The sequence below is a fragment of the Drosophila mauritiana genome, chromosome 3L (assembly GCF_004382145.1).
Source record: "Drosophila mauritiana strain mau12 chromosome 3L, ASM438214v1, whole genome shotgun sequence".
Classification (NCBI taxonomy): Eukaryota; Metazoa; Arthropoda; class Insecta; order Diptera; family Drosophilidae; genus Drosophila; species Drosophila mauritiana.
The window spans coordinates 21328725-21346209 of NC_046669.1; the positions used below are offsets into that span (position 1 = coordinate 21328725).

The window sequence follows — 17485 nt, forward strand, 5'->3', positions numbered from 1 at the left end:
GCGTTCTTTGAATAAATGTTTTTGAGTCAAATTTTTACTTCGAAAACAAATAAAGTCTTAAAAAGTAACATAATTAATAGAAAGCAAGACACACAGGCATAAACATAAGAACGTTAAGCTAGATACATTCTTACAGAGTATCTGTGTAAAAATCGTGCAGTATTGCAGAAAAATTGATCATAAAAATGTACCACTTGTCTAAGGAAAAAGCAAGATATAAAGAACAGAAACAAAAAAAGAATTTAACACAATTTTTGAATTCATTAAATAAAGGTATGTGTTTAGATATATTCAAAACAAACCAGATATGTTGTTTTACTTTTTTGTGGGTTGCACAGCTGGTCGGCTTGTTATACTCATTACTCGTACATTAAAAGGGTATACCAGATTCGCGGAAAAGAGTGTATGGGGTAGAATGAATCGTTTTCGACCCAAGCCGTCAAATGTATATCTTCGATCAGGATCAATATCCAAAATTATATTGATCACGAAATGGCTGAAATTGTCACCCACACACTTTTTAAAAAAGTGTTTTTTTTTTTATTTCATTATAACTCGGGATGCATCGATTTTGGCACACACTCAACCAGTTACAATATCCCGTATAGACCGAGTTGGGATTTCTAGGCAAAATATACTTTTAGTCAATTTCTTGGGAGTAATGGGTATTTCATAGTCGACAAACCGACAATACCGTTTTCTAGTGTCTCATAAGTATATTAACCTTGTCAGCTACGCCTTTTGAATTAATAAAACACTCTAAATTCACACTGTGAAGGCTTTCAAAAACGTATGATATCTATAATAATGACACAGATAATACGTATACGATGTGATTGCGATCGTTTTGATTTCGTCGATGGAAACCTCGAATGGCATGGGGTCAACAAAGTGCAGGACCAGTCGCAAAAAGGCCACCAAGCTTCATTCATAAAAGCATTCAAAACAAACAAGACATATTGGAATGGGCAGAAACGAATGTGTCTGCGAGAAAAATTAGAAAAGCAACACTAAATGCCGAATAGCGGCTGAGCGAAGTCTTAAAAAGATATTACAATTTTAGACTTCACGTCACCGCAGATTTAATTGCGAACAGTGACAAAATTTATTTTAGTTTGACAGCTTAGAGTTACGATTCTAGTACTCAAGCACGACTATGAAAACCCCGCTATCACTTTCCGCTTTCCAGTTCCAAGTACTTTTGAATAACTAATAATTCTAGACGTTCAGGTAGAATTATGGAGTACAGTGAAATCCCATTTTGTTACATTCCAGAGACTAGTTTTTTCCAAATCCTAAGCTTTTTTATATTAGCGTGGTAATTAAATTGTATTCGCTCCATTTTCATTCGCTGTTCTCTTTATTGTCGGTCCCATTATAAGTGGCGCAATAACTACGAGTAATTACCTGTGGAAGGGTAATATCATCGGGAAAAGTCCCAAAGTCGGATTACATCGGTAAAGCGTATTGCTCTCGGCAAAACTAGTTCTGCGAGATACTAGCCAATATGTCGAAGTTGCCGAATTCGGTCAGGTGATAGTAATGTAATGGTATTGAATGGATGGCCTCCAAACCAGATCTAGGCATAACTATTTGGTTGTATGTCTTATTGAAACAGAATGCTTTTAGAGAGCTTATTATGCTACTTTTCAATGCGAAAAAAATGACCTTGCTGATCTCGAAAATGCAGATTGTTACCATTAAAAATTGTTTAATTAAGATAAAATCCGGAGGAGTATCAAGCTTTGGAATTGTTTGAATACCTCTTAATAGGGTACAAAATGGTTATCGCTGCATTAATATAAAATTATTTAGCCCTGGTCATGAACATGAGTGAAGTAGACATATAATAAAAATGCCTAACACATATATATTTTAAAACAGATTTCTATACATGTTCTGCCACTGACCAAGTGCGTTCCCCAAATGGGTTGGCTGCTGGCCAAATCGGAAAATGAAATGATATATAAACTATGGAAGTATCACGTTTGCGGAACGTGACTAATAAAAGTGCTTAAAATAGTTGAAAAAGTTCAACATGGATCCTCCAAAATAGTACAGGAATTGATATTAAATACAGAATTAACTAAGTAAATTAACTTGATGTTAATTAAGGAGTTGTATGTATACAGTAGAAATTTTTCATTCATTTGACTAGATTGGCTACTAGTTTAACACATATGATTTTCCACAGCACTACTAATTCAGTTAGCTGACTATTAAGAGTGTATTAGTTACGTGACGAAGCAGTCCGCACGCAGTCCATCAGGACGAAATTCTATGAAATACTATATTTTTTCTCTTGCCGTTGAGACCAAGACATCTGTCTTTTGGACTTTGGCTACTATCACCCTACTCCCGCGATCCACCTTCACCACAGCCAATCCCGGACCGACACACCGCGGCATAATCTCCAGGCGAGCCTACCCAAACTCGGAACCCCATGAATCCGGCAATCTTATCAAGGCGCCCCATAACCATGCCCATGCCCATCAACAGTTGGTCGGTATGCGATCTGTCCCATTCGCCGACGGACTGCGATCGCGACCGCTCGTTGATTGCTCGCATTGTGGAACCGGAGATCTCAGCAGGCCAGTCGCAGTCCGAGACGCGGTTCGGTGCCCTACACATCGCAAAGTGCTCGGCGCGAGGGTAAAAATAAATATATATACGTATTTTCTGTGAATGAAAATAACGCAGCGCTAGTGCATAAATAAAGCGAAAACGTGTGCCTTAATTGTGTCCCCGTATTATCGAAGGCAGGGATTGGGAAATGGCAGCCAGCGGAGCGCCACCCGCAGACCCGGCGGTGGCGGTGTCGCCACCGGCGAAGGACTCGGAAGACGTCACTCTGGACGCCATCCTGAAGCACCTGGGGCAGTTCGGGCGCTTCCAGCTGATCATATTTGTGCTGATCTGCCTGCCGATGATGTTCCACGCCATGTTCTCGGTCACATACGTGTTTACCGCTGCCACAGTGACGCACAGGTGAAGTTAATGGCCATTTAATGCTATTAATGGGTCCTTGGTGGCTAAATTGTGCGACTCGAAATGACGGAACTCCTCTCACCGACAGATGTAGCGTGGCAGAGTGCGATTTGCCTGGAAGCAACTACTACGAGCCGCACACCGATTGGAGTATCCCCAAGAACGGCAAGGATCTGGACTCATGCAATCGGTACACCAACTCGGAGCTGCCCCAATGGAACCATTCGGTGGACATCTGCACGGCCGACCACTTCACAAGAAACAAGGAGGCCTGCGCCCACAACGAGTTCGTTTTCCGCGACGATGAAGTTACCATTTCCAATGACGTGAGTTCCAAAGCTACCGAGGGGGGTGCTATTATCGGGGGCTACGAAAACTGCATGCTAGACGACTAAATCTTGATGTGGCAGACGTTGGACTTTGTCAATAAGTCATCCGATTAGCCCCGCTACACACTCATAAAAGAGTTTCATCACAACAAACCAACTCTTATCTTTGAACTATCAGAATGAAATCCCAAATTGGATTGATTACTGATTGATTAGCTCGCTGGTGGAGCTAATAACTCCGAGTGGTATAAAAAACGTGCTTGTTTATAAAACGTGGGCTCACATACTAGATTCCTCATTCTTCAAAAATTTTAGCACATTATGCCGTTACGCGTTTTGGTAATTTGAGTCTTCTTTAATTAGGCTTATAAACAATCATTGTAGCTACAGAGATATTATTCTCTACGCGTAACGGGTATACAAGACTTGAAGAAGAAAGTAATTGCTACCCTATAAAGTATACATATTATCGGTCATGTCCGTCTGTCCGTATGAACCTCAAAATCTCGGGAACTATAAAAGTTAGAAAATAGAGATGAATAGAAGGGGTCTGACCAAAGACACTAGAATTATTCTAATATCTTTGGCCTGACAGTGAGGAACTCTCTTGATTTTTGTAGGTTTTTTTGTGTTAGGATTAATGGGAGCAAACCAAACCTAGGATCACTAAACCTGTCCATTCACACGGGTTCAATGACTAAATTGAGCGGTAAATACTTTACTGATAACCGACATTGAGTAGTTGACAAACGTAATCAAATAGTGGGCACTCAGACGGGGCCTGAAACGAATTGGGAAAGTGAAGAGGGGATTGCAGTAAATGGTCGTAAAACTCTTAACGTATTTATAAGTCGATATTTAGTAGTGAGTATAACGCATACGCCCAGTATGCCAGCTGAATCAACAGAAAGACCAGTGTGAAGGTCCAAAGGTAAACAGAATTCATAATATTTAGTCAGCAATTTAGGCATAATCGAGGAATTTTACCACCCATAGGGTAAACAAATTTAGTTTTCGCGGTCACATCTGTTACCCTGGTCTTTGGACAGTTTATTATGTGCCCTATGATAATGTCGGAAGCTGTTGCCTAAGTGGCCTGATGAGCTTTCTTGCTAAAACATTCTTTATCAGACAATTGGACACGTAGATGCGAGCACAGTGACTGGCAGATAAGTGCCACAGTTGCCAGGCTTGTGGCACAGCAATTGCAACATGAAAACATGTTGTCAAATTGGGTTACCATTTAGGTAAATATTCAGTGGGACTGATAGCTTTGACTGAATCCAATTTCCATTAATTTTTCACAAGGTTGATTTATGCTCGGCATAAAAGGAATTTTGTACAGTACGTATATCACAATTTTGAGTTCAGCATTTAATTTCGAAATACCTCTCGTAGCTTAATAAATATTTCGTGTACGCCATTGCTAAGAACGTGAATGTTCAAAATGAGCGAATTCAATTATTCTAAGTTCTAAGTACGTGTGGGCGACAAAAGATTTGAAAAACAGTTCCATTGTAGTTTGGCATTTTCTGCGATGATGAATGGAAGCTATCTATGGTGGGAACCATAAACAACCTGGGACAATTCTTCGGTATTCCCATCGGAGGCTTTGTCGCGGATCGGTAAGGGTACACCACAACTTAACTTTATGCTCCTTGATTATCACATTGTCAAAATTTTGTACAGATATGGACGGAGTTTCTCAATCGCTCTGGGCGGAATATTGGGAGCTGTGCTTGGCGTAATTCGCTCCTTCTCGCCCAGCTACGGTTGGTTCCTTGTGTTCGAGTTCCTGGACAACATGACCAGCAGTACGCTGTACTCCACCTGTTTCGTGATCGGGATCGAGCTGGTGGGACCCAAGCGACGCGTGCTGGCGTGCAGCGTGATTACGGTCTTTTACGCGGTGGGTGAGGTGCTGCTCGCCATGTCCGCCAAGGCGTTCCACGATTGGCGGATCCTACTGCGCATCACCTACGGGCCCTCGCTGATCTTGCTGGCCTACTTTTGGATCCTGCCGGAGAGCGTGCGCTGGCTGCTCAGTCAGGGCAAGGAGGAGCGGGCCAAGAATATCCTTCGGCGAGCCGCCCATGTGAACCAGCGCGAGCTGCCGGAGAGCATGCTGGACAAGCTTGTGCTGGCCAATCGGGACAAGTTGCAGCAGTCGTCGGAAAGCCGTTTCCCCATCCGCGAGGCTTTCAAGAACTTCAAGTGGCGCATTGCCAACTGCTCCTTTTGCTGGATTGTCCACGTGCTGGTCTACTACGGATTGAGCCTTAATGTTGTGCTGCTGGATGGAGACAAGTACAATAACTTCGCTTACATCGCCCTTGTTGAGATTCCCGGCTTCTTCATGCCCCTGCTCATCATGGACCGCTTCGGCCGGCGGTACTCCCTCTGCGGGCTGATGCTGGCCAGCGGTCTTTGCTGCATCGGGACGATCTTCACCGGCGCGGATCAGCCGGTGCTTCAATTGGTGCTATTTCTTGTTGGCAAACTGACCATCACTGCCAGCTTCCAGGTGCTCTATTTCTTCGCCTCAGAGATCTATCCCACGAATCTGAGGAACAGTCTGCTTAGCTTCTGTTCCATGATGGGCAGGTTTGGTTCCATGCTGGCCCCGCAGACGCCTCTACTGGTGGGTGCTCAATGCTATAAGGATCTCCTCCTGTATCTAATTGCTTTTTCCTTTTCCTTTCTCCACAGGCCAAGTATTATGCCAATGCTCCTGCCATGCTCTTCGCCGGCGCCGCCATCGTGAGCGGCCTGCTCACGCTGTTCTTCCCAGAGACCACCAACGTAGTTTTGCCGACAACAGTGCAGGAAGCGGACGCCATAGGCGTCAAGAAGCAGTCGAAGAGCAAGGATCTCGATCTAGTCGTCACGGCAACACAAGCGCAGTAATTCTAACGTAATCTTATTTTAAGGCAGCCTGCAAATACAAAGACATTTCTCTTCAAATGTGTTATAACTCTAAGAACAAACAATACTATACATATATAATATTTAGCATTGACAAAGCATTGTGTTTTATTATTCAACGGATGGATGGTAATGATCAACATTAATACTTAAGCCTAAAATTGGAAAAATAAAACAAAAAAATTAAATCTAAGAGTTTCATTACTCGAAAAAAAAATGAACAAGTCCAATCAATTTGCTGTCCAGAGCCAGATTGAGATTTTAATAACTAGGATATGTGCAAGCAAAAAATTATTGATTTTGATTCGGAATTGAATGAGAAAATGTTTAAATCTTAAAGTGAAGTAAATTTGTCCTTGGTCCATTTGTAGGTACTTATATAGGTTCCAATACTTGGAGCGGTGTAAGGGTTTCTCTAATTGCTTTGGCTGAAAAACTGGGCAATTGTCTTTGTTCCGCTTGAAGAGGCAGAAATGGTTGAGTTCAGTTTTTTCTGAGTTTGTTTCTTTGTCTGAGCTGGAGATGTTTTTTCATTGTTCAGAGCCGCGGTTCGAGTTCGCAGATCCTGCTGGTTTAGTTCACGTTGAAGGTTTTTGGCTACGTGGTAGTCTAAGTGTTCTGGCATGTCTACACACTTGATGAAAGCCTTACACTCGGTGCACTGCTGCATCTGTGGATCACTGGGCGCTTGCTCCTGAGTTGGTTTTGCGCTGAAGAACTTGATTATGCTGTTACTCGGTGGTGCCGTACTGTTGGAACTGCTACCAGAACCAGCCGTCTTCTTGCTCTTCTTGGGTGGCGTCGGCTTAGGAGATATTTTCTGTCGGATCTGCGTCCTCTCTTCCCGCTCGGTGCTTCTCAGCGTTCGGCTTAGTTCCTGAGCGAAGTGATGGTCTCTATGGGTTTGTAGGGACTTAACTTCGTCGGGAATGTTTGCTCCGCACTGATCGCATTTAATAGTAGGCAAAAGATCGATGCGAAGGTTGGGTACTGCAAACTCTACGTAACTTTCCTTGTAATTACTTCCAGAACTTTCGATCTCATCGAACTTTCTTTTTGACGTTGAAGGCTTCAATTCGTCTTCAGTAAGCGGGGGAGGCACTATATCAGTTTTAACGTATACGTCTTTCCCTGTTGAATCACTCAAGGTGTTTGGATCCTGTTCTTGCCCGGCATCGGATGACTGTCCTTCAGGCTTAGACATGTGGATATCACTAGTTAACTCCGTCTCCTCTTCAGTGTCTTCTTCAAAATCTTTCGAGTTGTCAGCCTCAATGGCGTCCAATTCCTCGGCCAGCCCCTGCACATCCAAGGAGTCCTCCTTTGATGTCACCGACCCCTGATCTCCTGTCTTTTTTTGTTGTTTTAGGTACTGTGAAAAAAAGCTTTCCTTAAACTCCGGTGGTGTTGATGTGAGAACAGTTCCTTCGGCGGCAGCTTCAGTCCTTACGGCCTCATGAAGTTTCTGTTTGTACTCCTCTACGAAATTCTTTTTTGGAGCAGCTGATGCAGCAGCCAAGGGATTCACAGAAATTCCGTCTGCTTTTGCATCCTCTTTCTTAGCTCCTTGCAAATAGTTTGCAAAGAAGTTCTTCATCTTAACTTCCTCCGTTTGCTTCTGCTTTTTCTCCATTTGAACTTGAGGCGGTTGCCCTGGTTCCTCTCCGCTGATCCTTCGTTTCTTGGCAGCCTGGTTGGCAAACATCTCCTGCAGCCTGTTTTGCGCACTAGAGACGCCTTCGAACTTGCCAACACTAATGCCAAGGAACTTGATAGCATTGTTCAAAGCAGACTCGCTGCCCGGACGCAGAAACGTTTTAGTGTTTGCCCTGATTAGGTCTAAAGAAAATCTTACGATGGATTCCTGGTCGTAATCTTTAAGAGCAGTCGAGCGGGAGCTGGCCACCTCCTCGCCGTCAATGTCCTGCACATATTGCACCACCATATGTTTGGCCCTGCGATTGTTCTCGATAAAGTCCTTCTCAAGGCGGTCGTTGATCTCGGAGGAAAGCTCACCAAGCCAATGTTGAAGGGTTTTCAATCCCGTAATGTTATTTCTACCTGGAAACTTTTTACAGCAGCCAATGCTTTTCGAATAAAAGCGGGGAGTCACGGCTTCTAGGTCTATGCCGCGAGAGATGTTGAATAGCCAGGTGCTGGAACAAGAGGAAATAAGTTACTTTGAACGTGGTCTACTCCTCTTGAGGAACCCACCCATTCTTCTCGTCAAATTTGCGTTGCAGCTCTACCTCCGAAAACTTGACAACCTGGCCCATGAACTTTATGCCTAATGTCTCACACACCACCTCACCGAATTTGCCACCCAACCCCTTGATCTTGCCAACAGGCAAAGAGTCGAAGAGGCTGGCGGTTTCCGCCAGCGGCAAAATGGTCTGCTTGTTGGGCTTGTTCATTCCAGCTGCCAACTTGGCCAGGATCTTATTGTGAGCTATTCCAGCCGAACACTCGTAGCCTGTCTCTTTTTTTACAGCCGCACGGACTTCGCCCGCCACAGAGGCGCCAATAAGGAGCCGAATGTCGCTCTGTCGGACGGCGGGAAGGTCGTTTTGGTCGTAGGACATCTGGTAGCGTTCGTCGTCCATGTAGGGATTGGCAAAGCGATTTGTTATCTTGTTGACGTAGTCGCCAATGTTGGGGTAGCCCACGGCAAAGGTGTTTACCAATTCCTGCGGCTGCAGAGCAAAGGCTCCCTGCAACGAGTAAAAGAATAAGGAAACGTTTTTTAATTTGTGCCAGCGCTTACACTCTGCATCTGCTGCATGCGATGATTAACGGTCTCCGTTATGTCCAAGTACGCCTCATCTACTGAAGCGCGCTCCAGGAGCTGCGTAAAGCGCTGCAGCACGTTGGCCACCTCCTTGCCGGCATCGCGGTACTTGCTGGTGTCGGCCTTCTCCCGTATATTCGGCACCTGGCAGAGCACGATCTCCGGACACAGGTCCTTCGCCTCGTCGCCGCGCATGTGGCGAGTGACTCCCTTGGCACGAGCCGCGTAGTTCACCGCTATGATGCCTCCACCTCGCCAGGGATTGTACTGGACGACGGCCAGCGGGCGGTTGCGGTACTCCGGAAGCTGCTTCTCCTCCACCTGGCAGAAGAAGCAGTCCATGTCCACCAGCAGGACCACGCGGTCGTACTTGCTCTGCATGCTAACATGGCTGCGTGCGCTGGACATGATTTCATTTCGTATTATTACGCGAATTTCACTGCGCGCCAAGAGTGTGGCCGTGGCGGGGACTTCTTAAAATACCGATTAGATGCATTTGAATACTAGATACACTAAAGTATTTCCCATATTCAAATTTGAAAAAAGTTTGAATAATAATAATAATTATGTGCTCTATAACTCATTTTAAAGCAGTTGTGAAGAGCGGTTTCAATTCTTCGATTTAAATCATTTCTTATTTAGATATTCAAATAAATAGAAGTAAAGAATTTTGTTGACAACATATCTTCGATAGTAGTGGGGCTTTATAATTTAAAGACTCTCTTACAAATAAGCTAATTAGAAATTTAAAATTAGAGGATGTTAAATAATGTTCCTTTGTATCGATGCTTTGTACTCTAGTGTAGTTTACCCAATTCGTGCTTCGCAATATTTTCTAGAGAGCAAAACCTGGCCACACTTTATTGAATATTCTTAAGTTTATCGTTTCTCACTCGGAAAAAATATAAACAAACGAGTGAATATTATGTGCAGTCCGGCTAGAAGTTATATTTACGTGGCATAACTACCACCTATTACACAGTAACATACATTGTCCGAACATCTACCCCGAAGAATGATGCGTTTCAAAAATCCTTAAACCCTGTCTTCTGTTTTTCTGAATGGAATATTAAAACAAGTTAATACGTAAGACATTGCAAAGTGTAAATTATTTGCCAAGTTTCCAGCGGCTACTCCTAACAAAATGCTTAGATATTGATTTTTCAATATAAGCGGCTGCCAAAATGCAACTGGAAACACACACATCTCTTAGTGACTACCTCCCCCCTCCCCCTTATCCAACTACCATTTGCCTATCCTGGCGTTTCCATTGCCCAAGTTCATTTGGGTTAATGCACGGATTACGGCCGCGGGAATTATTGATTTGACCGAGCGACCAGAAATAAATGTCAATCCATGTAGGGGGCGCTCTATTTCCGGCTACGCCGCTTCCGTGTTCCGCCTCCTGGCCGGCTGTTTTGATTGATGCGCCGAGTGTATGTCCAGCGAATGTCCAATGGCTTAATTGGGCTAACTCACGTATAGCTACTCGGAATCGGGGTTGGGATACCGGGCCCACTTTAATCGCCCATGGTATGCCTGTGGTATTGGGCGGCGGAAATCAGGAAGGGCGTGTTTTTGTATACTGTCGTGACCTAATTTCTTGTCTGTTTACTTTATGGTCAAAGCGTATGAGACCGCGGGACTTCCACCTGAAGTGAAGGTGCAGCACTGACCTATTGGAATCCTTGACGCCGAACGACGTTAGGGCGGGTTCTTGTTTTACCAAATGTACCACTTATGTATATTCAATCTTTTAAAAAAGGTGATCAAAAGTTCGGTTGCACATCTTTAATTCTGATATTTTTGAATATGCAATACAAAATGTGTTTATCACACACAGTTTTTTTATTGTTTCCCTACTTTTTGTAGTTAAGGAAGTAACAAACTCATTTGTTCATTTTGATCGCGACTGTATCTGCAATCACGAAAGATATTTGTGAGCACCATTGGGGTATAACAAAATATTCTACCGCTAAGTCTAAATTAATTTAATTGCTTCTCTCTTTAAAAGGCCTATCCTAGCCTAGCTACCCCATATGCGCTAGCCTTAGCCCTCATCCGCTTATCCACTCTTCCGATCCCTGACCCCAGCATAAGCGCACAATTATGCTAATGGTTCACATGCCCAAACAAGAACCACTTGAGCCCCGCTAAGCGGTCCGCCAATCCACTGTCACTCGGACTTCTCCCTTTCTCTGTCCCACGCTCAGTTAGAGAACTCTCTACTCTAGTGTCTGATTCACGGTGAGGCCATCAGTCTGTGTACGTCCGGCGATGAAGTCACTTTACTAAGCTGAGGGCGTAGTTTGCAATTCTGGAGTGCCGTAGTGAAAGAATCCCTCGTCTTTTTTATAGTGAGCCACCATGGTGAAGATCCTGCAGGCCTATAACTTTGCCAGGCAGCAGACGTATGCCCTCAACGGTGACATCCTGGCGGCCAGCCTGATCGGGAACAACCGCATAGCCATCAGCAGTGCTGAACAGTTCATCGACATCTACGACATAGGTGCCAAGCAGGCTCAATCTGAGGACTCCAGAAGAACGGCACCGGAGGACGTTGGACAATCCAATGAGACGGCAGGAGAATCCACCACCACCGCAGGTGATGAGAGGACGCCGAGCAGGAGCACGCTGGCCACGGTGGGCGAAGTGGTGCAACTTATTTACTGTGAAGCTGGTGAGTATATATCAATATCTTTCTAAAAACGCTACTAAAGCTGAATCTTCCTCAGGCAAATACCTGCTTACTCTTGAAAAGGAACAGGCGGGCAGTCCGGTGCATTCCTCCTCCACCATTAGCTGCACATCAAGCAGCAACAGCAATACAGTCTGCTCTGAGGACGACACGAAGATGTTCGTACGCATCTACGCCAACTTCTGGAAGTTCCCGGACAGCCGGCTAAACGAGTTGCCCATTACCATTCGAATAGCATCGATGACCACGCCCAAGACGCCGTTGGTGGAGAGCATCGATGTGATTGAGCTGCCGTTGCGCAGTCCGCCGGAGCTGGTGCAATGCTGCCAGACATCCGGAAACATCATTGTGAGCAGTCGTGACAGGATTTACCTCTACGAATACACCCAGTGCGTTCATGAGAACACGCAGCCTAGGTTCGCTTTCATCGACTTTCTGCCCTTTAAGTTCTTCGTGCAACTAAACTTCGTCCCAGTGCGTCTATGTCTAGCAGAGAACGTAATCGCCTGTCTCAGCAATCGCTACTGCGTGGCCTTCAAGGTGGTGGATGCACTCACTAGCAGAGCCAGTGGAGGGCAGGATGTAAGCTGTCTGGATAACGACTACGGTGGCGGAGACGAGCCGCTTTCGGAATCCCTAAGCTTGGGCAGTAAGGCCAGTGCCAGCGGTGCAGGTGGGGGCGTGGTCAGTTCCAGTCACAGTCAGCAGAGCTGCGACAGCGATTCCCTACAATCGACGAGTAGTGCAAAACCACAGGTTGTCATGAATGGTGCATTGCCTGGACGGTCACCGTTAGACTTCAACGTGGCCAAGCTGGTTAACAATGCGTACGGCAGGGAATTTGAGCCGGAACTGCGATCTCAGTGGGATGAGACTACGGACTACGGAGCAGGAAAGGGACAGGATGAAAACCTAGATATCACCATCAGTCCTCAACGCGCCTCAGACATTAAAATCAAGCTCGTTAACGAGGCCAAGGCAATGAATGTGAGGGGCATAGCCGGGAGCAGTCATCTGGATGATGCGTCGGTGCAATATGATGTGCGCAAGCTGTTGCAGATCTGCATGAAGACTTCGGAGAATCAACCGCGCGTTCTGGACATCTTTCGTTGCATGGATCTCAAGGCCATTTACCAAAGGAACAGCCAGGAAGTAGACCAGGTGGACGACGAGTATGACATGGGCAACCAACAGGTGCCCAGTGCTGTGACCACGTTTAAGCACGTAAACCGCCGGACGCTTAAGTCTTCGCAGCACCAGAGGTGCATAGGACACGCCCTCCTCGTGGCCAGCAGTGTGGACGGCTTTCTGTACCAGTTCTCTGCGCAAGGAAAGTGGTACAGTGAGAACGAAAAGCCAGTGGCCAGCTACAGCTTCACGGCACCTGTTATCCAGGTCCAAATCAACGACTATGTCATGTATGCAGTGACCTCCGAGTCTGTCGAAACGCACACCTCACGAATTGGTCACAGGCTCTTTCACAATCGCTTCGAGTACCCTTCTATTGGAGGTTTGTTCCCAGAGGAGTCCGCTCCGGATGTGAGTTCCCCCATCGCCGTCGTGGGTCTGGCAGCGTTTATGCATGTTCAGTTCGTTTGCGTGAACCGAGAGCAGCTAGTGCTTATTACGAATGCAGCTCTGGAGCAGCACAAGCGGCGGAGCATGAGCGAAGTGCCTGGCACTCAAGTCGTAGCTGTCAAGAGAAACATTGCTGCACGCCTATTGGCCGAAGCGAAGGCGAAACACAATAGTCTGCTAAGGAGCAGCAGTGCAGTCCAATCCTCGACGGTGGCCAACGAGTGGACGCTGTACAACCTAGAGGTACCTAGGGTGGAGTGCGTCATAGAGGATCTTGAGGGCATTGCGGAATCGTACCGCAGCGCGAGCAGCTCAAACTTTTTCGATCTCATGGAGGAGGCGCATGTCATGCTGCGATTAAGTCTCACACTGCAGGGCGAGCGCTTGGGAGCGGACCGGGAGCAGCAGCTTCGGAAAATGTTCATGGCAAACTGCAGAAAACTAGCGGATTTCTCAATACGGTACGAAAACTTAAACTTATTAAAAATGTTGTTGATCAGGATCAGCACGCAGGCTTATCACCTGGTTTTAACTGCACTTGGACTTGCCGAACATAACTTTCTTAGGCTTAATACATCTTACTCGTAGAGCAAAACGCTTACTAGATTCGTTGAAAAGTATGTAACAGGTGGATTGCGTTTCCGACCCTATTAGTTTATGTATATTCTTGATTAGGATTACTAGCTGAGTCGATCTGAGCGTGTCCGTCTGTCTTTCTACAACCCGTCCCAAACTGTCAGTAGTTTCCAACGCAGTAACGGAGAAACCACATAAGTGGTGTACGTATATTCTTTATCAGTATTGATTGATTTGATACACCAAAAAAACCTGGCTTGGATTTAAATTCTTTTGACTTTTATTTAATGTAAATTAAATTTGAAATTATAAACAAATTGCCTCTTCTGACTTTAACCTTTGATTATTAGAAATAATAGCTTTGTCTGTTCATAATATATTCATATTGTTTATCCTTCAACTTTCGAACAGTTCAAGCAAAAAGGAAGTATATCTCCAGGCTACAGGGTTCTACAGAATGTGTCAGCTTCATCTTGTAGATATTTTCAATAACTACGTACAGAATTTAATGGACACCGAGGAAAACGTGACCCCACTTGAGCTCTCGGGTCTGATATACACAGTTAAGCTGTTTCTGCTTTGCCTGGGAACGGATCGTTTGAAGTCGGCCTTTTTGAACCAGACAGTTCGTCCGTATTTTACACCAGCTAGGGTGATCCAGCAAGGTTACAAGCAGGTTCCAATTTCGCTGGAGTTCCTTAACATGTTCATCAAACATGCACCCTCGGAAATTCCGCAGATAATGCTAGTCTCACCTATTGTAGCGGACTCAATAAGCGGGGAGTTGATAAACTACCTGAAATACTTGGACAAACTGTAAGTAGACTTATTTCGGTAAAAATATGTTATTTTAATTATAAATATGTTTACCATTTAGTTCTCCCGATGAAAATCTTCTGCTGGCCGTGACTGCGTGCCGTATGTCCAACTATTTGCTGGCTCAGGAGGTAGTTTCAAAATCCACGAGACGCAACCTAGCCACAGCTTTAATACGGCACAAAAACGTTCTGTTCGACGACAGTACTGTGATTTATCAGCGACGCAATCAACAGCAAGCTGACTCCCAGGCATTAAGTTTGCGAGCTAGAAAAAGTCGACGGATGGCGGCGAAGAGCAAACCAGCTCCAGTCGGAACGCCAGCTCCGAGTACCATAGTATCCTTCTCGGACTTTTGCGAGACGATTCTGTTGGCCAACGAGCAGCCAGCACTGCTTGAAGCTATCAGTGATGCTTTTATTCATGCGCTTTGCATCGAGCACAGCATGACGCTGGACGTGATTCTGCAGCTCTTTCTTAACTACATCGCCTCGCACATTGGCCAGAAGGGGAACCAGACCTCTCAGAAGGTGTTCGTAAACATTCTGCAAGTGTACTTCTATGATCTCTACGATGTTAGCTCATCCTTGCAACCCCACGAGATTCGTTCGCAAACGCCGCCACAACTGGATGACGATTACGACGAGGAGTGCAGCAGTTCGCGGGCTCCCTCGCTGCACAGCGAGGCGGATGCCCAATCACTGTCCAGCTCTTGCGCCAGTTCGGCGCACGAAGAGCGATCGGCAAGCCTGTCAATCAGTGGCAGGCAGCAGCGAATCGTCTACGACCAGCTGCAGGAACAACAGTCCTCGCCTTTTCAAAAGCGCAATTCAAATGCCTCGCTTTCACAGCCTCAGGCTGACGACGATGTGGCTGCGACTAATCTCAAGGGTCTCAAGATACTGTTTCGAATGTACATGGGACGGCTAAAGGCTCTAAGTGATCTCATCACAGATCTGCAATCAGCGGACGTTGAGCAACAAACAAGCCGCGAGGAATTTATGAACCTGCGAATGGAATGCATTTCCTACATGGTGGGAATGGCACCTAACTACAGCCCAAAACCGATTGTAAGGAATCCCAACGATCCGTTGGCCGGCAAGCTTATTTATGTGCCCTTAATTCCGGACTATAAGCTGCCTGAGGGAGAGGATTATGATCGCCACATCAAGGCCTACATTCGCCCAATTCCCTGCTTGTTGGAGCGACCGCAATATCTGAACCGCCTTCCGCCTTTCGAGCGTAGCGATTTTAGCTATCCGAACAAGGATGACGGAGAGTTCGAGGTGCGCTTCCTTAGCTGGCATAACGAGTTGCTGACCCTCACCCTGAAGATACAGAGTCTGTTAGCTTCTACCAAGGTGGATCGTGAAATCGTTTCGGAGTTCCTCGCCTTCATACAGAAGACGCCCAATTTAATCGGCATAGACAGTTTTCTGGTGATCGTGTTGCCAAAGAACTTGGCCATAAACTACCTGCTTAGTTTCTGTCCCGCCTTTTTGTGGCAGTATGGAAAGGTAAGGCTCACAATCTAAAATTTGTAGTGTCTTATTCAAATAATGAAACTGTTTATAACGTTAATTAAAAAATGCCGAACAGAGTATATAGGATGATGCCGTTTGGATATCAAAATTAAACAAACCAAAATGTTTGGTTATTAACTTATATTAAGACTTTTAAATATTTCTTTACTTGCAGTCCTGCGGGTTTACGCCAAAGCATTGGGAGAGTCTCTTGCGGAAAATACTAAGCAAGCAGGAGGCGCTGCCCAATTGGAAGGCACACATTACGGGTTTGTTGCTTTTACCATGTTAAACTACTTACGTAATTCAATGGCTTACACTTTTGCAGAGATTTTAAACAATCTGGTGGCTGAGCTTAGCTTTGAGGAACTTTTGCAATGCTTTCCCAGCGAAGCGATTCAAAATCGCAACACCGCACAATATTTCGCCACGGAATTTGCCGAGACATGTATCTTGTATGAAAACGAGGAGCTTGTCTTTAAAACTCCTGATCGAAAGGAGGGTCACAGGGATCATATGCCGATGGATAACATAGACGAGGAAAATGTGTTTGAGTTAACATTACGCAAGGCGGTGGCCAAGCAGCGGAGTATTGCACTGCGGTCCATGATCGAGTCAACAGGAACCCAGCTGTTCGACGCTACTAGTAATCCCATGTATAACCTGTAGGCGATCTACATTCCTCGTTAAAATAGTTTAAACCAAAATTATCATATTGAAAATTGATAAGATTGATATTAACGTAGCAAAGTAGTCAACTCACAAAGCTTTTCCACTTTTGCCACAGATCGATCGAAATGTATTTTGTAATTTTAGGGCACACCCATACAGGGCGTTAATTATTGACAATTATGTTTGACACAAAAAACAACATTCGAATACTCCAGCTTTCGGTGATTTATGGAACTGAGCTGACGGGGAAAACTCCTGAGCTGTAGGTTGTAAAAATAACTAGCACTTATGCTTTAGTTGCCATATATAACCAGATGTGCGACCGATACTTGTTAGAAATTCATTCATACATGCATTTGTAAATGTACTAAATCTTTAACCGAGTTTTCTTTAAACTTTGCTTTAAAACCTAAGCAGTATTTGTAACCTAGTTATACGTTGGTTTCCTCGACCGTTTTATTTGCCCACTTAAAGCACATTTTACGACAAAAACAACAAGATCTAGTGATATTTTTAATTCTTTCATTGAATCTAAACAATAAAGCATAATTACATTATAATTGCCCTACTATTTTCCGATGACCTGAAAATT

At 45.0% G+C, this 17485-nt stretch overlaps 3 protein-coding genes across 5 annotated transcripts; 2 read left to right on the forward strand and 1 right to left on the reverse strand.

The window, feature by feature from the left end:
- The first annotated feature begins 2773 nt into the window (after positions 1-2773).
- Positions 2774-6327, forward strand: LOC117142079 (organic cation transporter protein). 2 transcript variants are annotated; one of them, XM_033305960.1, is made up of 5 exons: positions 2774-2988; positions 3077-3314; positions 4839-4942; positions 5007-5958; positions 6027-6327. In XM_033305960.1, exons 1-5 carry the CDS (start codon positions 2774-2776, stop codon positions 6222-6224), a joined length of 1707 nt encoding a protein of 568 aa, XP_033161851.1. In that variant the 3' UTR covers positions 6225-6327. The 2 variants fall into 2 exon arrangements, with proteins under 2 accessions (XP_033161851.1, XP_033161852.1); XM_033305961.1 differs by lacking the exon at positions 2774-2988 and having other exon boundaries at positions 3293-3314; positions 4828-4942; positions 6027-6325.
- LOC117142078 (DNA polymerase eta) lies at positions 6321-9489 on the reverse strand. Its single transcript, XM_033305959.1, has 3 exons — positions 9007-9489; positions 8457-8953; positions 6321-8398 (listed from the first exon to the last, which is right to left on the reverse strand). The coding sequence occupies exons 1-3, from the start codon at positions 9436-9438 to the stop codon at positions 6658-6660; spliced, it is 2670 nt and encodes an 889-aa protein (XP_033161850.1). The 5' UTR covers positions 9439-9489; the 3' UTR covers positions 6321-6657.
- Positions 9490-9878: 389 nt separating this feature from the next.
- On the forward strand, positions 9879-17453 carry LOC117142077. 2 transcript variants are annotated; one of them, XM_033305957.1, is made up of 7 exons: positions 9879-10116; positions 11389-11710; positions 11766-13767; positions 14294-14698; positions 14760-16215; positions 16397-16490; positions 16550-17453. In XM_033305957.1, the coding sequence occupies exons 2-7, from the start codon at positions 11398-11400 to the stop codon at positions 16888-16890; spliced, it is 4611 nt and encodes a 1536-aa protein (XP_033161848.1). In that variant the 5' UTR covers positions 9879-10116; positions 11389-11397; the 3' UTR covers positions 16891-17453. The 2 variants fall into 2 exon arrangements, with proteins under 2 accessions (XP_033161848.1, XP_033161849.1); XM_033305958.1 differs by lacking the exon at positions 9879-10116 and having other exon boundaries at positions 10896-11710.
- The last annotated feature ends 32 nt before the right edge of the window (positions 17454-17485 follow it).